Below are 18,222 nucleotides of genomic sequence, written 5' to 3' on the forward strand. Positions count from 1 at the left end.
TGTTTTACTTAAGTAAAAGTATCAATATACTGCAATGTAGAAGTACTCTACAAAGTCCAGAATTAAAAAGCTCACAATGCGTCGCGATGCGACACGTTGTGAGCTTGCAGATCGGCTATTTTCAAATAGCCGAGCTATAAAATGGGGCTACAGTGGCTAATGTATGTTTTATAATGTAATAACTTATATCTGCAAAGTAACTAGTAAGTAAAATTTCCAAATAATTGTAGTGGAGTAAAAGTATAATATTTGCCTCTGAGATGTGGTGGAATAAAAGTAAAAGTATAAACTATTTGAAATCCTCCAGTAAAGTAAAAGTACCCCAAAATTGTATTTAAGTACAGTACTTGAGTAAATGTACTTAGTTACTTTACACCACTGTGTCTGTGGCCAAATTCACAAAAATGTGGGGGCCCTTGACATGAAAATGTATTTGAACCACTAGTGTAATTGAAGACTTACACCAACAGTCCAGAACTTTGCTGTGTATGGTTAAAGAAAACATTCTCTGTATAACAATCTTGTTTCTATGTGACGTGTATAGAGGACATCTTTCTGCTTCCAACCAGAGACGAGAAGAACCCTGTGGTGTACGGAGTCTTCACCACCTCCAGGTGTGTCTACCGCTCATCACCTCTGTCCACACACACACACACCTGTGGAGTAATTACCTCTCTTAGCCCTCACTGACCCTCTGTCACTCCTCACCCTGCTATCTGAATACCACAGAATACACTGTTAAAGTCATCCTTGGAATGAAGAAAGAAAAAAAAAAAAAACGACTGGCATACATTCCCTAAGCTGCTATCTGGTTTCTTTATGTGCCGTTCCTCTGTTCCTCTCCCAGCTCCATCTTCTATCTGGTTTCTTTATGTGCCGTTCCTCTGTTCCTCTCCCAGCTCCATCTTCTATCTGGTGTCTTTATGTGACGTTCCTCTGTTCCTCTCCCAGCTCCATCTTCCGCGGCTCGGCGGTGTGTGTGTACAGCATGGCGGACATCAGGGCCGCGTTCAACGGCCCCTACGCTCACAAAGAGGGCCCCGACCACCGCTGGGTGGAGTACGAGGGCAGGATCCCCTACCCCCGGCCTGGGACGGTGTGTTGACCATAGACACAGACACAGACACAGACACAGACACACACAGACACACACACACACACACACACACACACACACACACACACACACAGACACAGACACAGACACACACACACACACACACACACACACACACACACACACACACACACACACACACACACACACACACACACACACACACACACACACATTTATGTCCACATGAGAGATACAATACAAGGACACAAATATTACAAGGTGCTGTAAAAATGTACAGTCAGCAAATCATGGACAAATACCCACACACCCTTCAGGGGTTCAAGTAACAGCGTCTTCGACATATTTGGCGGCTACCAATTGTAGTAGAGATTGCGCAGAATTTTGCAAGACGTTTAGCTGCTTTTTTTGGCATCCGAAGCCTCTTACAACCAACTTATGAACATGTCCTAGGCTGCCAAAGATAAACACAAGTAGATTGCACCTATAGCCTAGCTCTGTGATTGTATGGAGGAGCGGCTGGTATTTAATAACTTATAAACATAAAAGCTTCCTCTAAGCTAGAGTCAAAGGTGCAGGCCACTTCAAGAATGGAAACACACAGGCTGGCACATAATAGGCAGTCAGTCAGACACTGTAGGAGTTTATTTATCATTAGCTGTGCATGACGTCATTTTATCTCAGATAACATGAATATAATCTTCAGCTTCAGTGCTGATTAACAATAATAAACGCTCTCTATTTTAAGTAGGTGTCTAAGTGGTTGCAAGTGCAAAGCATTAATTCCGTGAAACACGCCACAGGTCAAAAATCTGTGTGTGTGTCTGTGTGTGTGTGTGTGTGTGTGTGTGTGTGTGTGTGTGTGTGTGTGTGTGTGCGTGCATGTGTGATTATTCATGCATGTCCAATCACGCAGGTTCATAATGTATGTGACCACCCAGGTTTTGATAAGCTAACTAGCTTGTCCCGCTAGGATTCCGTTCTGCATTGTTTGGAAGGTTAATTATGAGTGCGGTGGTGGTGCATAGAGAAGGTGTTCTGTGCTTATTAACCACTTTCAACCTGGCGTCCTTGTTTTTAGTATAGCATTATAGGCCAAAATAGCAGATCTACAAGCTCTTGTGAGCTCGTAGATTAAGCGGTTAAACTAGATAGTGAAGCAGTGTGTTTGAAGTGAAGGGCAATGCATAGCCCATGCATGCAGATGTTCCAGATGCCATCGGCACTTGCAGTTCTTCAGTTTACCACCAGAGGGAGACACACCCCAGTTTATTGACAGAGTGTTCCAAAATGCATGCAATGCATTTAAAGTTAAACATTTACAAGGAAACAAAAATACCTGGGGGGGTCCCCAGTTCAAATATGATTATTTTGGGGGGTCGCCGCCTGAAAAGGTTGAGAACCACTGTAATAGAAAATCAACATGCGTCTTTCCCCCCCCTCCACTTCAGTGTCCCAGCAAGACGTACGATCCCAGGATCAAGACCACCAAAGACTTCCCAGACGAGGTGGTCAGCTTCATCCGCTTCCACCCGCTGATGTACCGCTCCGTCCAGCCTCTGACCGGACGGCCCATCTTCACACGCATCCGCGTCGACTACGTTCTGACCCAGATAGTGGTGGACAGAGTCTCCGCCGAGGACGGACAATATGAAGTCATGTTCCTGGGGACAGGTGAGGGGACAGACGTGTTGCGCTGGAAAAAAGTACTCAAGTATCGATATTGCGATGTAGAAATACTCTGTTGCAAGTAAAAGTCTGGAATTCAAACTTGAGTAAAAGTACAAAAGTATTGGCATCAAAATGTACTTAAAGTACCAAAAGTTGAAAGTACTCATTATGCAGAATGTCCCATTTCACACGTTTTCACATGTATACAAATCTTTTGAAAATAGCAGATCTACAAGCTCACAATGCGTCGCGTCGCGATGCATTGTGAGCTTGTAGGTCGGCTATTTTCAAATGGCCGAAATGTATATAGGGCTGAAGTGGTTAATGTATGTAATGTTTTGTAATAATAATCTAAATCTACAAAGAAACTAGTAACTAACGTGTTCAAATAATTGTGGATAATAGTGGAGTAAAAGTATAATATTTGCCTCTGAGATGTAATGGAGTAGAAGTTTAAAGTATTGAAATTTGGAGATACTCCAGTAAAGTAAAAGTACCTCACAGTTGTACTTAAGTACAGTACTTGAGTAAATGTACTTAGCTACTTTCCAGCACTGCGTGTACACCCAGACACATAGGGGTGCAGACAGAAAGCTTGTCACTGGTCCACCACCACAGAGTGTAGGGTATTCAAATCGTCCGGCTTGGCCATGTCGCGGTGCCATGTTTGGGGGGACGGATTGTGGAGTAGCAGGGAGGTGTTATCCTCCTGGTGGGGGCTCCTCACTGGCAGGTGAGCCAGGAGGGCACAATAGCAGTGGCCAGTTGATCTGGAGCTGTGCTGCCCAGTGGCTGACCACTGTTCCTAATAGTTAGGATATTGATTGGTTAATTGCAGAGGACTAATTCCGAGTATGTGCAGATGTACTTGGCAAATAATTGAAATAAACAACATTTTGAAAAGTTCATTCAAATGCATACTCGGTGCATGGCCATGCATGGACAATTAAAGTCATTCAGACTCTTGATTCAGATTACTGCCTTCCAGCAGCTGAACTCACCAGCAGATGGCGCTTTATCACCATGAATCAACTGCAGCCAAACATTATTTTTGTGTGTTTCCAGCCACAGTGTGCATATAGGTCATTATGTTTGCGCTGGAGCATTGTGTGAATGGATGTTTTCGGTGGGGAGTGTTTCTATTCCGAGTTTAGTTCCCCACCCTGTCACTCAGATGAATAACCAGAATATTTGAAATAATCTTGTGGCCTGGAACTGGTCAGAGGAGTGGCTTGTCAGTCAGATTCAATTTGAAACAGAGCTGGTACCTGCGGCTGATTTACATTATTTAGTATTCTATGGTTCTCTATGAAAAATACATGGGTAGTGGTTTTGCTTGATTCCTAATTTCCATCACTTTGTTTGTCTTCTCTCTCTCTCTGTGTGTGTGTGTGTGTGTGTGTGTGTGTGTGTGTGTGTGTGTGTGTGTGTGTGTGTGTGTGTGTGTGTGTGTGTGTGTGTGTGTGTGTGTGTGTGTGTGTGTGTGTGTCCCTCTCTCTCTCTCTCTCTCACACACACACACACACACACACACACACACACACACACACACACACACACACACACACACACACACGCAGATGCTGGCTCGGTTCTGAAGGTAGTGAGCATCACTCAGGAGAACTGGTCCACAGAGGAAGTTGTGCTTGAGGAGCTCCAAGTGTTCCAGGTGCTGCGCACACGCACACACACACACACGCACACGCACACACACACACAACACACACACACACACACACACATGCACGCACACGCACATATGCGTGCGAAGACTGCAAACACACACACACACACACACACACACACACACACACACACACACACACACACACACACACACACACACACACACACACACACACACACACACACACACACACACACACACACACACACGCGCGCGCACACGCATGCACGCACGTACATTCTAACTCCTGATTTCTGACAGATGCAAATGTCTGCCTTTCAGCAGCGGTCCTCACCGGGCCAGTTGACTCATCATACGGTGAAATATTCATAACATCTCTATTCTAAAACGTCCGTAGAGCCCATGGCTCTGCTTCTGGTGGCACACAATGTCTGTGAAATGTTCATCATCCGTCCGCTTCACTCACAAAGTACTCCACCGCTACGCTACCGTGACATTTATTCTGCAGTGGAGGTCCAAATGTATTTAGGTTTTTCATCCCATGCAACGTGACCCTGCAACGTGTATTTATAAATTAAACCCTGTATACCAGTGGTTCCCAAACCTTTTAGCTCAAGACCCAAAAGACAAATTAGCCCGGGACTCAAAATAGCAGATCTACAAGTTCACAACGCGCCACGTTGTGAGCTTGTAGATCTGCTATTTTCACTAGTTTTTTTTCCCACTTTTTTATTTATTTATGGAAATTATTAGATTATTTTCATTTTATTTATGAAATACTTTAGAAAAATGTTGGAATTTATGAAAATATTTCACAACGTGACACGTTGTGAGCTTGTAGATCTGCTATTTTCACAGAATGATAACCTCAGATTAGGGATGCTAGGGTTCTAAAGTGGTTAATTCTGCCCTCGCTGATAGGGTTGGAATTAATTGATATAGTGGGAACTGTGTGGAGCGTCTCTGGGCCGGCCTGTTTGAAGCTTGTTTGTGTGTTTCTTTTCTAGGTTCCCACTACCATCCTGAGTATGGAGATGTCCTCCAAACAGGTTAGGCCTCATTCACACACCTCTCATTCTGTTCTCTTCTCTCTCTCGCTCTCTCTCCCTTTCTCTCCCTTTCTCTCTCTTCCCTCTCTCTCCCCCCTCTCTCTCTCTCTGTCTCTAAAAGGCATGGAAACCACTGCACTTTTGTTTACATATCTTTCTGTCTGTCTTTCTTTCTTTACCTTCATTAACTGAAGGTCAGGAGTGTCAGCGAACGCTTCACCTCCAATTACTGCCTCTCTTCATCTTCTCGAGTGTGTGTGTGTGTGTGTGTGCGCGTGCGTGTGTGCGCGTGCACGCGTGTGCGTGAAGAATGGTTGTGGAAACACATTCTTCTTCTTCACACGACTCAAACTGTTTTTGTCTCTTGTTTGCACGTTTTGTTTTGGAATCTCCTGTGAGATGTGGTGCAGCATATCTGTAGCGGTTCTTCCCATTAAAAAAGAATCCATCCTCCTCTTGAGAATTCCTGCCTGCTCCCCTGTGTCAACGGCAACTGTGGTGTTTATTTAAGGTTTTGACATTTAAATGAGCTTCAGAGTTATGACACTTCGGCTGTCACTACGATGGAGCATTTTCTCAGAGCTTACGACCCCAAGGGGTTTTTCCTGTAACTGCCTTGAAGAAGATTGAAGAATTGAAGAAGAAGAAGAAAAAAAAGAGGCAAACGTCAAACAATTTTTTCCGGGTAATGACTCATTACCACAACTATGACAAGACCATGACGTTGTTTCAGATACGCTGCTTTTCATACATTTGCGAGCGCTATGGACATGATATCGAAAGCACACCTCATGTGCTGCATATGAGGGGCCGTTTAGGCCAAAAATAATGAAACACTTTCACACACGCTAACGAGACAGTCTTATACTTACTACTGAAATGCTTTTACATTCAATTTTGAGACACTTTCACACACACTGATGAGACACTCTTACATATACTACTGAAATGCTATACGTTCAATAATGAAAACTCTTGCACACTCACTACTGAAACACTCTCACATACATACATACTTTGTAAATCGATGCACGTTCATATATGAAACTTTATACATACTCATCTGAACACTTACGCATACATATGAGAAACACATACACATACATATATACTTCTGTGCCATATACACATGCATACGAAATGCTTGCACGCATACAAGTTAAACATTTATACATTTATATCTGAAACACTCACACATACACATATGAAAAGGCTGCATGTATATCGCTGAACACTTGTACATTTACAACTGAATTTCTTGTATATTATTACAAACTAAAATGAAAACTTTAGATGCATGTGCAAGCCTTTCACATGTATTCATACGAGTCATTTCAGTAGTATGTATACATAAATTCAATAATATACATACACATAATTTCAGTGATATGTATAAGTGAGTTCAGTATAATGTATAAAAGAGTTTCACATGTATTCATACAAGTGATCTAAGTAGTATGTATAAATGATTTCAATAGTGTATATATACACAATTTTTAAAGCATGTACAGATCATTTCACATGTATTCATACAAGTAATATCAGTGATGTATATAAGTAATTTTGATAGTATATATAAATCATTACAATAGCATGTATAGATCATTTAACTATAATGTATACAATGATTTCACATGTGTGCATACAAGAAATCTCAGTAGCATACGGAAGTGGTTTCAGTAACACCGGAAGACACAGGCAGGTGCGCACGCACACCAGGAAGAAACTTCCAGAGAAGATAAGAAGGAGAAGACAAAGGCAGCATGGAGGGGAACGGAGACCCACTTTAATTAATTCGATATCGAATATTAATATATCACCTATGCAGCAGTGTAAGGTCCTTACACACCGCGAATTCTTCATGCAAATAAATAATTTTCTTTTCGCCTGTTTTTTAAAACCTTATAAAGTCAATGCAAGCTTCCACATCAAAGACGAAATTTCGCGGAGCGAAAATGCGTCTTTTATTTATTCGGACAGCAGTCATATTTTGTGGAAATGCTGGTGACTGCTACACCTCTGACCAATCAAAATGCATTTATGTAGGCCTATTCATTTTATTAAACAATCTAGTATAGGCCATCCCATTGAATGAGAGCACTGGTGCTCAAAATGGGGTCCGGGGAGTGGGGACCCCCATGGAGGGTGATGCGCGGGTCAGGTTTTTTTCATAACCCGCCCCGCCACGGAGCACAAGTTCAACAAAACAATATATAAATCAACGGCCCGAGAGCCGAGAGAGCGAGCGAGAGAGAGAGAGAGAGAGAGAGAGAGAGAGAGAGAGAGAGAGAGAGAGAGAGAGAGAGAGAGAGAGAGAGAGAGAGAGAGAGAGAGAGAGAGAGAGAGAGAGAGAGAGAGAGAGAGAGAGAGAGAGACCCCCTCGCATCACTACCAGGGTCCTTGGGACTCGGGAGTGTTCTGGGGGGTCCCCCAGCAGTATAACCATATATAGCCTATATCAGCTATTTGAAAATATCCAATCTACAAGCTCACAATGCAATGCATTGTGAGCTTGTAGATCTGCTATTTAAAAAAATATTTGACAAATTGTGAAAAACACCATAAATATTATATGGTGGTCCCTGGCACTAACCTCGTGGTTGGACTGGACATGGATACAGTCAGTGGAGAAAAAAAAAGTACTCACATTTTTACTTTAAGTATCAATACTACAATGTAGAAATACTCTGTTACAAAGTAACAGTTACGTATAAAGTCCGGAATAAAAAATGTACTTGAGTAAAAGTAGCCTACAAAAAATAAAATAGGCCTACCAAAAGTAGAAAGTAGGCTACTCATTATGCAGAATGTCCCATTTCACAAGTTTTCTGTATGACATATACACATCTTTTGAAAATAGCAGATCTACAGATCTGTGAGCTTGTAGATCTGCTATTTTCAAATGGTCGAAATGTATGATGATACAGACTTGGGCTGGATATAGACCAATCGACAGTGTAAAGTAACTAAGTACTCAAGAACCGCCTGCCGCTCCAAGCCGCTCCGGCCGGGGCCGCGAACCATACGTCGCACAGACTGACACAAAGAGAACCATAAGTGCGTAGCTCCCCGATCAAAACTTAATTTCTCCGTAGGCTAATCAAAATGTATCTATGTATTAATTTTATTAAACACGCTAGGCCATCCCATCCAACTCCTGTTGAAGATGCGCGCATCGGTGCTCAGTCACAGTGGGGTCCGGGGACTCCCCTGGGGGGTGATGCGTGGTCAGGTTTTTTTTTTCTTCATTTAGAGACAGACAGACAGACAGACAGACAGAGACAGACAGACAGAGACAGACAGACAGAGACCCACCCGTCCCGCGCTGCCGCGCATCACTACCAGGGGGGTCCTTGGAAGTGTTCTGGGGGTCCCCTGCCCCAGCAGTTTAACCACTTCAACCCATATAGCCTTGAAATGAAGGGTCACTATGCTGTGTCCCTCTACTCCCTCGTCCTGTGTGCACTAACAGTCACTCACTGCATGCACTGAATACCAGTGGTGGAAAAAGTACTCAAATGTTTTACTTAAACAAAAGTATCAATTCTGCGGTGTAAAAATACTCTATTACAAGTAAAAGTAGGGTATTCAAAATGTACTTGAGTAAAAGTAGAAAAGTATTGGTATCAAAATGTATTTAAAGTACCAAAAGTAAAAGTACTCATTATGCAGAAGGTCCCATTTCACAAGTTTTCAAACGTGTAAAATGTATACAAATTCTTTGAAAATAGCAGATCTACAAGCTCACAACGCATCGCAAATCTGCTATTTTCAAATTGCCAAAGTATATATACTGTATAAGTGGTTTTGTAATAATAATCAAAATCTACAAAGTAACTATAGTAAATAAAGTTAGCAAATAATTGTAGTGGAGTAAAAGTACAATATTTGTCTATATGTAGTGGAGTAGAAGTAACTATAGGCTACTACTAAAATAAGTACTTTTATTTAAGTAAAACATTTGAGGATGGGACACACTGAAGGATGGGTAGAGTGTTGTCAATGTTGTTTTATGGTCATTTAATGAATTAATTATGCAAAAAAAATCGCGTACATGCCCGCGATGCAGTGGGTGGAGGGGGGGGGCGGGGGGCGAGTGGTGGTCAAGTTCAGCCCCCATGGCCACGCACAAAAGCCGGCGTCCCTGAGCCTATACATCAGCTATTTGGGGTCAGTGCGGACCCGTTCGGTGCCCCCCGGGACGGTTTTATGTCAAGGGGGGTTTTGTGTTGCCCTCAGAATCTTTTTGGTGCCACTAACATTAATCTTTTATTTTTATTGATTGTATATCTGCTATTTTTGAATAGCCAACATAATACAATATGGATAAAGGGGTGAAAATGTATTAAAACCTTTTGCTGGGGACCCCCTCAAGGACCACTGGTTGAGAACCACTGATTTAAAGGAAATGGCTGTAATGACAATACAGGGGCAGTTCTATAACTTATCCATTAATTTAGATTAAATAGAGTAGAGCAGGGGGCTTCAACAGGGGGTCCTCAGAGTTACTACAGGGGGTCCGCCAAATCATTGTGTGATATGATTTTTTTTTTTTTACATTAACCACTTGAACCCTAGCAGCCGAAAATAGCAGATCACGTTTCAACTGCGCGGACGGTGTCACACGCAAACGCGTTACCTAAAGAATTCGGTCTGAGCATGCGCAAAATGGCGGCTCCCTTGGATTATTATTGATATTTGTAAGCTTTCTAAGACGATTTCTAAGTGGATTTTATTGTTTATAAAGTAGGATAAAGTAGGACGTGGCCATGCAAAATGGTGGTGTCCCGTGGATTTGTAAAATATTCGCGGTAAAAAAATATTTTACCGCGAATTATTTTTACATTTTTCTGGAAGTTTCTTCCTGGTGTGCGCGCGCACCTGCCTGTGCCTTCCGGTGTTACTGAAACCACTTCCGTATGCTACTGAGATTTCTTGTATGCACACATGTGAAATTATTGTATACATTATAGTTAAATGATCTATACATGCTATTGTAATGATTTATATATACTATCAAAATTACTTATATACATCACTGATATTGCTTGTATGAATACATGTGAAATGATCTGTACATGCTTTAAAAATTGTGTATATATACACTATTGAAATCATTTATACATACTACTTAGATCACTTGTATGAATACATGTGAAACTCTTTTATACATTATACTGAACTCACTTATACATATCACTGAAATTATGTGTATATATATTATTGAATTTATGTATACATACTACTGAAATGACTCGTATGAATACATGTGAAAGGCTTGCACATGCATCTAAAGTTTTCATTTTAGTTTGTAATAATATACAAGAAATTCAGTTGTAAATGTACAAGTGTTCAGCGATATACATGCAGCCTTTTCATATGTGTATGTGTGAGTGTTTCAGATAGAAATGAATAAATGTTTAACTTGTATGCGTGCAAGCATTTCGTATGCATGTGTATATGGCACAGAAGTATATATTTATGTGTATGTGTTTCTCATATGTATGCGTAAGTGTTCAGATGAGTATGTATAAAGTTTCATATATGAACGTGCATCGATTTACAAAGTATGTATGTATGTGAGAGTGTTTCAGTAGTGAGTGTGCAAGAGTTTTCATTATTGAACGTATAGCATTTCAGTAGTATATGTAAGAGTGTCTCATCAGTGTGTGTGAAAGTGTCTCAAAATTGAATGTAAAAGCATTTCAGTAGTAAGTATAAGACTGTCTCGTTAGCGTGTGTGAAAGTGTTTCATTATTTTTGGCCTAAACGGCCCCTCATAGCTGCATGTCTGTCTGTCTGTCTGTCTGTCTGTCTGTCTGTCTGTCTGTCTGTCTGTCTGTCTGTCTGTCTGTCTGTCTGTCTGTCTGTCTGTCTGTCTGTCTGTCCGTCCTGCCGTTCTGTGTGGTGTTGTCTGTGTGTATGCCGTAGCCCCAAAGGTATAGGCGCACCGTCCGGCTACAGATCCTATAGCCTGTGGAGACCGTAACCGTGACAACAGAGCACATAGCCTGTGTGGCTGTGCCTATACACGAATCCACGGAGCGCTGCCTAAAAGTGAAAAACGAGCTTCGTCACTCTCTTCATATGCCAATGATCAGTGCCCGTGTGCAAGTTCTGATCGATTGGTCAACCCACTGAGGAGAGGAATGCTTTCAGACGGACAGATAGACAGACAGACAGACAGACAGACAGACAGACAGACAGACAGACAGACAGACAGACAGACAGACAGACAGACTGACTGCTAGCTACCTTGTCGTGAGCCTGGAGAGCAGTTTTGATTTTCACAGCAAATTTTTATTTAGTTTTAGACATATTTTAGTCATCTGAAATGTTTAGTTTTTGTCAAGATAAAAGATTATAGTCAAAATTTACAGTTGATTTAGTCGACTAAAATGTATTTTGGCGGTGCCTTGATGGCGTCGTAATGGCTGATTTTACACTTGGTTGCATGCTGAGAATAGCCGATCTACAAGCCCCACGACGTGTCGCAGCACCACTGCAGGCAGTCGGCGAACATTTTCCGTCATAGTTTTTATTCGACAAAATCAACACTGCTGGAGAGAACCTCTAACCACAGCAGAGAATGCAGTTCTATTGTGCTGCGGTACTCCACTATACAGACGGTTAAAATAACCATATATGAATGAAAAATAAAGGGAGGAAATATTGGCGGTCTGCACTTGTATCACACAGGGTTGTGTGTGTGTGTGTGTGTGTGTGTGTCTCCACAGCAACAGCTGTATGTGGGCTCCAGTGAGGGGCTGGCCCAGGTGTCTGTCAGTAGATGCCAGCTGTATGGCCAGGCCTGCGCCGAATGCTGCCTGGCACGGGACCCTTACTGCGCCTGGGATGGACACACGTGCTCCCGCTACATCCCTGCATCAAAGAGGTAAGCTATAGCAGACATGTCCAGATACTCTGTGTGTCTGTGTGTCTGTGTGTCTGTGTGTCTGTCTGTCTGTCTGTCTGTCTGTCTGTCTGTCTGTCTGTCTGTCTATCTATCTATCTATCTATCCAGTGGTACTAAGTAAAACATTTGAGTATTTTCACCACTGCTATCTATCTATCTATCTATCTATCTATCTATCTATCTATCTATCTATCTATCTATCTATCTATCTATCTATCTATCTATCTACTTACTCTATTCCTGCACATACACACACCACTCAACACATACTTATTTAATTACAAGCTTATGTAATCGCAGAATTATCTTTTTAATTGCTTCCTCATTCCTTCCCCCTTTCTCCTACTGCAAAACAAACATTTCCCGTTCATTTCTCACTGTCAGCGAGGTATGTTGATATATGGAGGTGTCACGGTGATTTACAGTAGTGAACCTGAAGACTGTTGGTGTCAAAGGAGAGGAAAAAAATCAAACAAACGGCTAAGTTCTCCTGAGTCTTGTTTGTGTGTGTGTGTGTGTGTGTGTGTGTGTGTGTGTGTGTATGTGTGTGTGTGTGTGTGTGTGTGTGTGTGTGTGTGTGTGTGTGTGTGTGTGTGTGTGTGTGTGTGCGTGTGCGCGTGTGTGTTTGTATTACTATACTTGTGAGGACCAAACGTCCCCACAAGAATTTGGGAAATAGATGTTGTGAGGACCGTTTTCTTGGTTCTCAGAAGAGAAAATGTTATTTTATGGTTGAAAAAAAGATTTTTAGATAGGTTTACAATTAGAAAAAGATTCAGGTTTGGATTAGGTTTAGGATTGGACCTTATAGGTTTAGGGGGTCGGGGTTGTCTATTTTTCCCTATTTCATACTTAGTTGTGCGGCGATGTCAAACACCGGAAAATAGCCGATCTACAAGCTCACAACGTGTCGCAGCGCAGATCTGCTGTTTTCCGGCTTTAGACTTGCGGTTAAAAATGCCCCCAAAAAAATCATAAATCAATCATAAAATCTGCTTCCTAAAATGTTGATGTCCTCACAAGTGCAGTGATGAAAACGTGTGTGTGTGTGTGTGTGTGTGTGTGTGTGTGTGTGTGTGTGTGTGTGTGTGTGTGAGTGTGTGTGTGTGTGTGTGTGTGTGTGTGCGCGCACGTGTGTGCGTGCATATGGCGCTGCGTGTGTTTCTAAGGCCTTCTAGTGCTTTATTGTTGATCCGTCAGGAGGAGTTCAGGGTTCTCACTAAATATTTTTTCTATTCTAGTCCTTTTCACCTCTTCAGCAGGTTTTTTGTTTCCACGCCACGGGGCGTTAAGTCCATCTGAGGACTATGAGGCATTGATTGGAAATGCTGTTCCTCACATGATTAATGCTACTGTCATTCCACAAGCTCAGGAGTGCAGTCCTCGAGGTGCAAAATGTGAACGCGCGTGCACGTGCGTCTTCGCTCGCGCGTGCGTTTTCTATTGTGGATCTATCGGTTAACATAGCAAGCTGTGCCCTGCTGTTGTGTGAGGGGGGTCACGCCGCGGCATTTTGGGGTCAGTGGGGATGCTGTTATTCGATGTGTTGGATGGTGGAAGCGATGCTTTTAGCCCAGTGGGCTCTTCTTTGAAAGCTGATCTTCACATGTGTCATTGAGCGTGGGCTAAAAAGATGACCCCGGGTCCAACAGGGCTGACACACACCACGGAGGAGGTGGTGACATGAAAACTCAGCGGGGGGAAACCAAGTGAACAAGAGTCTGGAACAATGTGTGTTGACACTGATTGTGTGCATTTTCAGCCAATACTGAGGGTCTGACGTTGTTTGCCGGGGAAAGGGGCCCATGGTCCAGTGATAATAGCCAGGAATACATTTCCTATGCTTGAGTTCTGATATTAAGACCGGGAACGCATCCGTGTGACCACTTTAACCACTATCTTATACTTTGGCTATTCAAATTGCTGCGCTATGAGCTTGTAGATCTGCTATTTTTTTAAAAATCGATTTGTGCAAATCTTTGAATATACAGTATATATATTTTTAAAGCACATTTGTAAGAACATTTGTAACTCAAATAGTTGTCCCTGGAACAACACATTTTGAGATGGGGGTCCGCGGCCAAATACATATAATCTTGGGGGTCCTTGACATGAAAAAGTTTGAGAACCACTGATTATAGCAACAGAATCTTTTTTTAAGAAGACATGTAGAATCCCGCGAAGCAAAGATTTGAGTTACAAATGTTTGCTTTAAAAAATATATATATTCAAAGATTTGCCAAAAAAATCCACACTTAAAAAAAAAAAATAGCCAAAGAAATCTATAAAATGACACAGATGCGTTCCCGGTGTTAATGGGTTAAAATATTTTTTGTTGAGGTGTAGTCTGAGGTAGTCTATTGTCACTAACGGTGTTCTGTTTAGTTTCGCTTAAATTGCGGCAACACTCTGAGGCACTGTAATTGAAAGTTTAGAATCAGAGTCTTGGATGATTCATAGTAGATCGGGTGCTTGTTCCTATTAGATTAACAAAAAGCAGTCTTTGTTTAAATCAGCCGTTATTGAGAGCAGCTGTTATGAGAGAGAGTCTAAGGAGAGGAAGATGTGAAGGCCGGTTAAAGGCTGAGGTGATGAGGTGATATCTGGAATGTAGCATGCATAGATAGGAGCTCTCAGTTTAACACATATCTCATCACAGACATTAAAACTAGAAAGACTTGAGCCTAATGTAGTGAGTAGTGACATACATTATCTATGTTATAAGATATAAAAGTAGGAATAAAATAAAGATGTAAATGTCTAGAAAGATGGTAAGTGCACTACTTCGAGAGACTGTTCACAAGCGTTTTTGTTGTTGTTGTTGTTGTTGTTGCTTTGAATACCATAACTACTCATCTTCATTTCCAACACCATAGAGGCTACTATTGAATGATTACTTCCTCTTCCTTGTTTGACATTGAAGTACATTTCTATCGATGGAAATCCATTGGCACGCCACTCTTGGAGACAAGTGCCACTCTTGCACCGCCTGCACTGTCTATAGTTATGCCATTGCATCGTACACATCCACTAACATGTCTGCAATGTAATGGCTTATTCAGTACGAAGCGTTGCTTTGGTTTCACAATTTGTTCTCTTGTTTTCTTTTGGACAGTCAAAGTCTAAATGGCCACTACATACATGTTTGTCCGCTAAATACTTTGAACGTCCGTAGACAGCGGAAGCCAAGTTGTGGAAGTCAAGAAAGTAATCCATGAAAGCTTTGCAAACTACATTGCGTCATTCTGTACAATTACAAGGATATGCTTCAACACGAATATTGTTCTTTACTTTATCGCAGTATAAAAACATAAAATGTGTCGTAGGAACCAAAACAAACTCAGCTGATGTGACATCAGAGGCCTCGCCCTTCTCAAGGTAGGGCTGTACCCAAACCCTGTTTTTAGGATTCGAACTTCGGCGAGGAATTTTGAACGGACGTTCGAACCATCGTATTTAATTATTTAATTAATGAAACGGTGGTTCGAACGTCGAACCATCGTTTTTAATCAATTAATTAACAAAACGATGGTTCGAAAGTCGAACCATCGTTTTATTTATTCATTAATTAATGCAACGATGGTTCGAAAGTCGAACCATCGTTTTATTTATTAATTAATGAATACAACGATGGTTCGACTTTCGAACCATCGAAGGACGTTCATTCGAACAATCGTGTTTATTTAATTAATTAAACGAACGTGCCTTTAACCAAGCTGCAATTCATTATAGAGCCGACATTGCATAGTCTATTGGTTTAAAAAAAAGTTGTTTCATAATGCCCATAATGAAAGGATTTAAGGATCAAACAAGACAAGATATTTCCTAAAGTTTAGGATTTATTGCTGAAGTCGTTTGTTACCAGACAGTACAAGCAATGCAGATCAATAGCCTCCCTTGAAAGCCTTCATTCATGTAACAGAAAAATAAAACAGGCGCATTAATTGTCACAGTGTCTTTTTTTTTCTCTCCAGACAACTCGCTCTCTTTTTGGCCAATATCTAACAATACGACAGACAATATTCTGCACAGGGCTGTTAGTTACATTAAACAACAACTATAAAACATAAGTAGCCTATGGCAGGGGGTGGCAGCTTGAAACAGTTAACAAACAACAACTTTTAAAATAAAATGTCTCACTCTCGTCACTCTCGTCTCGTGACGAACCAAAAAAAAAGTCTTGCCGACCGAGTCGGCCCTCACCTCTGCTATACTCTCTTCATGTTGTGTGCCAAGAACACTAGTTTTAGCCGCGGTTGCCGCAGTTAACCGCGGTTTGGGTGGATTCGGGTCAATCAAATATAATTATTAATTCATATCGGATAAACCGCGGGTGAAATATTGCGGCGATAAATAAATTAATGACATCTAATATATCTATCCATAAAATAGCTAAATCTCTGCGTGCTTGTGTCTGTGTGAGTGTGTAGAGCAGCCTCTGTGCGATGCGATCACAAAATGCATTGATTTAGCCTATGGAATGTCGGTGCGTCTTTTTTATTTTTTTTAAACCGGTGCTGCTGGCAGCAGAGCAGTGCGCTCTGTATGTTGGATGCCGCATGTATGTTGGATGCCGCATGTATGTTGGATGCCGCACAGAGTTGTATGTTCAGCGCAGCAGAGCAGTGCGCTCTGTATGTTCAGCGCAGCACCGGTTTAAAAAAAAAGAAAAATGACGCACCGACATTCCATAGGCTAAATCAATGCATTTTGAGATCGCATCGCACAACTAATAATATAACTAATGGGGAATACCAGAAAATAATAATATTTTGACATACGGGAAAAACGGTTGGTGCGGATATTTAAATTGGATAATATAATTATTGCGGTTGGATAACGGGCGGATAATTAATTTGTACATGCGGATTCGGGTGACGTGAGAGGCCATCCGCGCATCTCTACTGTGCGTGCCTGCGTGCGTGACTTTCGTGACTTTCAAATGATTGTAAACACAACATAGTACTGTGATATTCTGATATATATCACATTCTGATATATATTTTAAGATTTAAAAAAAAAATATATATATATATATATTTTAAAAAAGCGGAGGTTCGAACTCATTAATTAAGATTCGAATGCCGACATAACGAACGTTTGGGTACAGCCCTATCTCAAGGCACAGCAAGTTGAGCATAAACAAACAGAGATTCAACCACTGAGCCGTAAGCTAATGGGTAATGCTATAATTACGATACAGCCTGAAAATCTTTTTTTAATTAAATGAAAGTTTGATATCCCAGTAGGTTTGTATTATCTTTAAAAAAAGAAAAGAAAACGGGTCAGTATGTTTAAAACAATTTCTTTATCAGAATCTTTGTACTACTGAACACTGTAAATCTGTGCCATCCACTCTCAAAGAGGGTGAACTAGAGATACACTTGGTGGGTTATCAGTCTGAGAAGGGCTCCTTAAATGTTAACGACCATGAAAACCTGCTACCCCCACAGGCCATGTTGTCCTCATGCACTCACACGTGCATAACAAGCCCCACAGACAGAATGTCAACTTGTAGCCTCATTGAACTTATTCTTTGTGTGTGTGTGTGTGTGTGTGTGTGTGTGTGTGTGTGTGTGTGTGTGTGTGTGTGTGTGTGTGTGTGTGTGTGTGTGTGTGTGTGTGTGTGTGTGTGTGTGTGTGTGTGTGTGTGTGTTCTCCAGGAGGGCCAGGAGACAGGACATCAAGAACGGAGACCCTGCCGGTCAGTGCTGGGACACAGAAGACAGTACGTTACATCTTGATTATGTTTGAATTCTGTATCTTTAGATAAGATAAGATGTTGTTTAGTGTCACTGCATGGAACATACAACGATATTTCGTTTAGTGCATCCACTTAACACATTGCCTGCAGAGTTTA

At 41.5% G+C, this 18,222-nt stretch overlaps 2 protein-coding genes across 3 annotated transcripts in view; one reads left to right on the plus strand and one right to left on the minus strand.

The window, feature by feature from the left end:
• The window catches only part of sema3d (sema domain, immunoglobulin domain (Ig), short basic domain, secreted, (semaphorin) 3D), a 63,149-nt gene that overhangs the window by 31,205 nt on the left and 13,722 nt on the right, over positions 1–18,222 (plus strand). For both annotated transcript variants that reach the window (XM_080438269.1, XM_080438270.1), the window contains exons 10-16: positions 545–614; positions 952–1,096; positions 2,530–2,752; positions 4,330–4,418; positions 5,405–5,446; positions 12,184–12,341; positions 18,026–18,090. In XM_080438269.1, the coding sequence (XP_080294395.1) occupies positions 545–614; positions 952–1,096; positions 2,530–2,752; positions 4,330–4,418; positions 5,405–5,446; positions 12,184–12,341; positions 18,026–18,090 (792 nt within the window). The remainder of the gene's footprint in view (positions 1–544; positions 615–951; positions 1,097–2,529; positions 2,753–4,329; positions 4,419–5,404; positions 5,447–12,183; positions 12,342–18,025; positions 18,091–18,222) is intronic.
• Positions 1–18,222, minus strand: part of rbm28 (RNA binding motif protein 28) — an 895,251-nt gene that overhangs the window by 10,604 nt on the left and 866,425 nt on the right. The window lies entirely within an intron of this gene.

The sequence above is a fragment of the Gymnoscopelus braueri genome (assembly GCF_963280865.1).
Source record: "Gymnoscopelus braueri genome assembly, chromosome: 9".
Lineage (NCBI taxonomy): Eukaryota > Metazoa > Chordata > Actinopteri > Myctophiformes > Myctophidae > Gymnoscopelus > Gymnoscopelus braueri.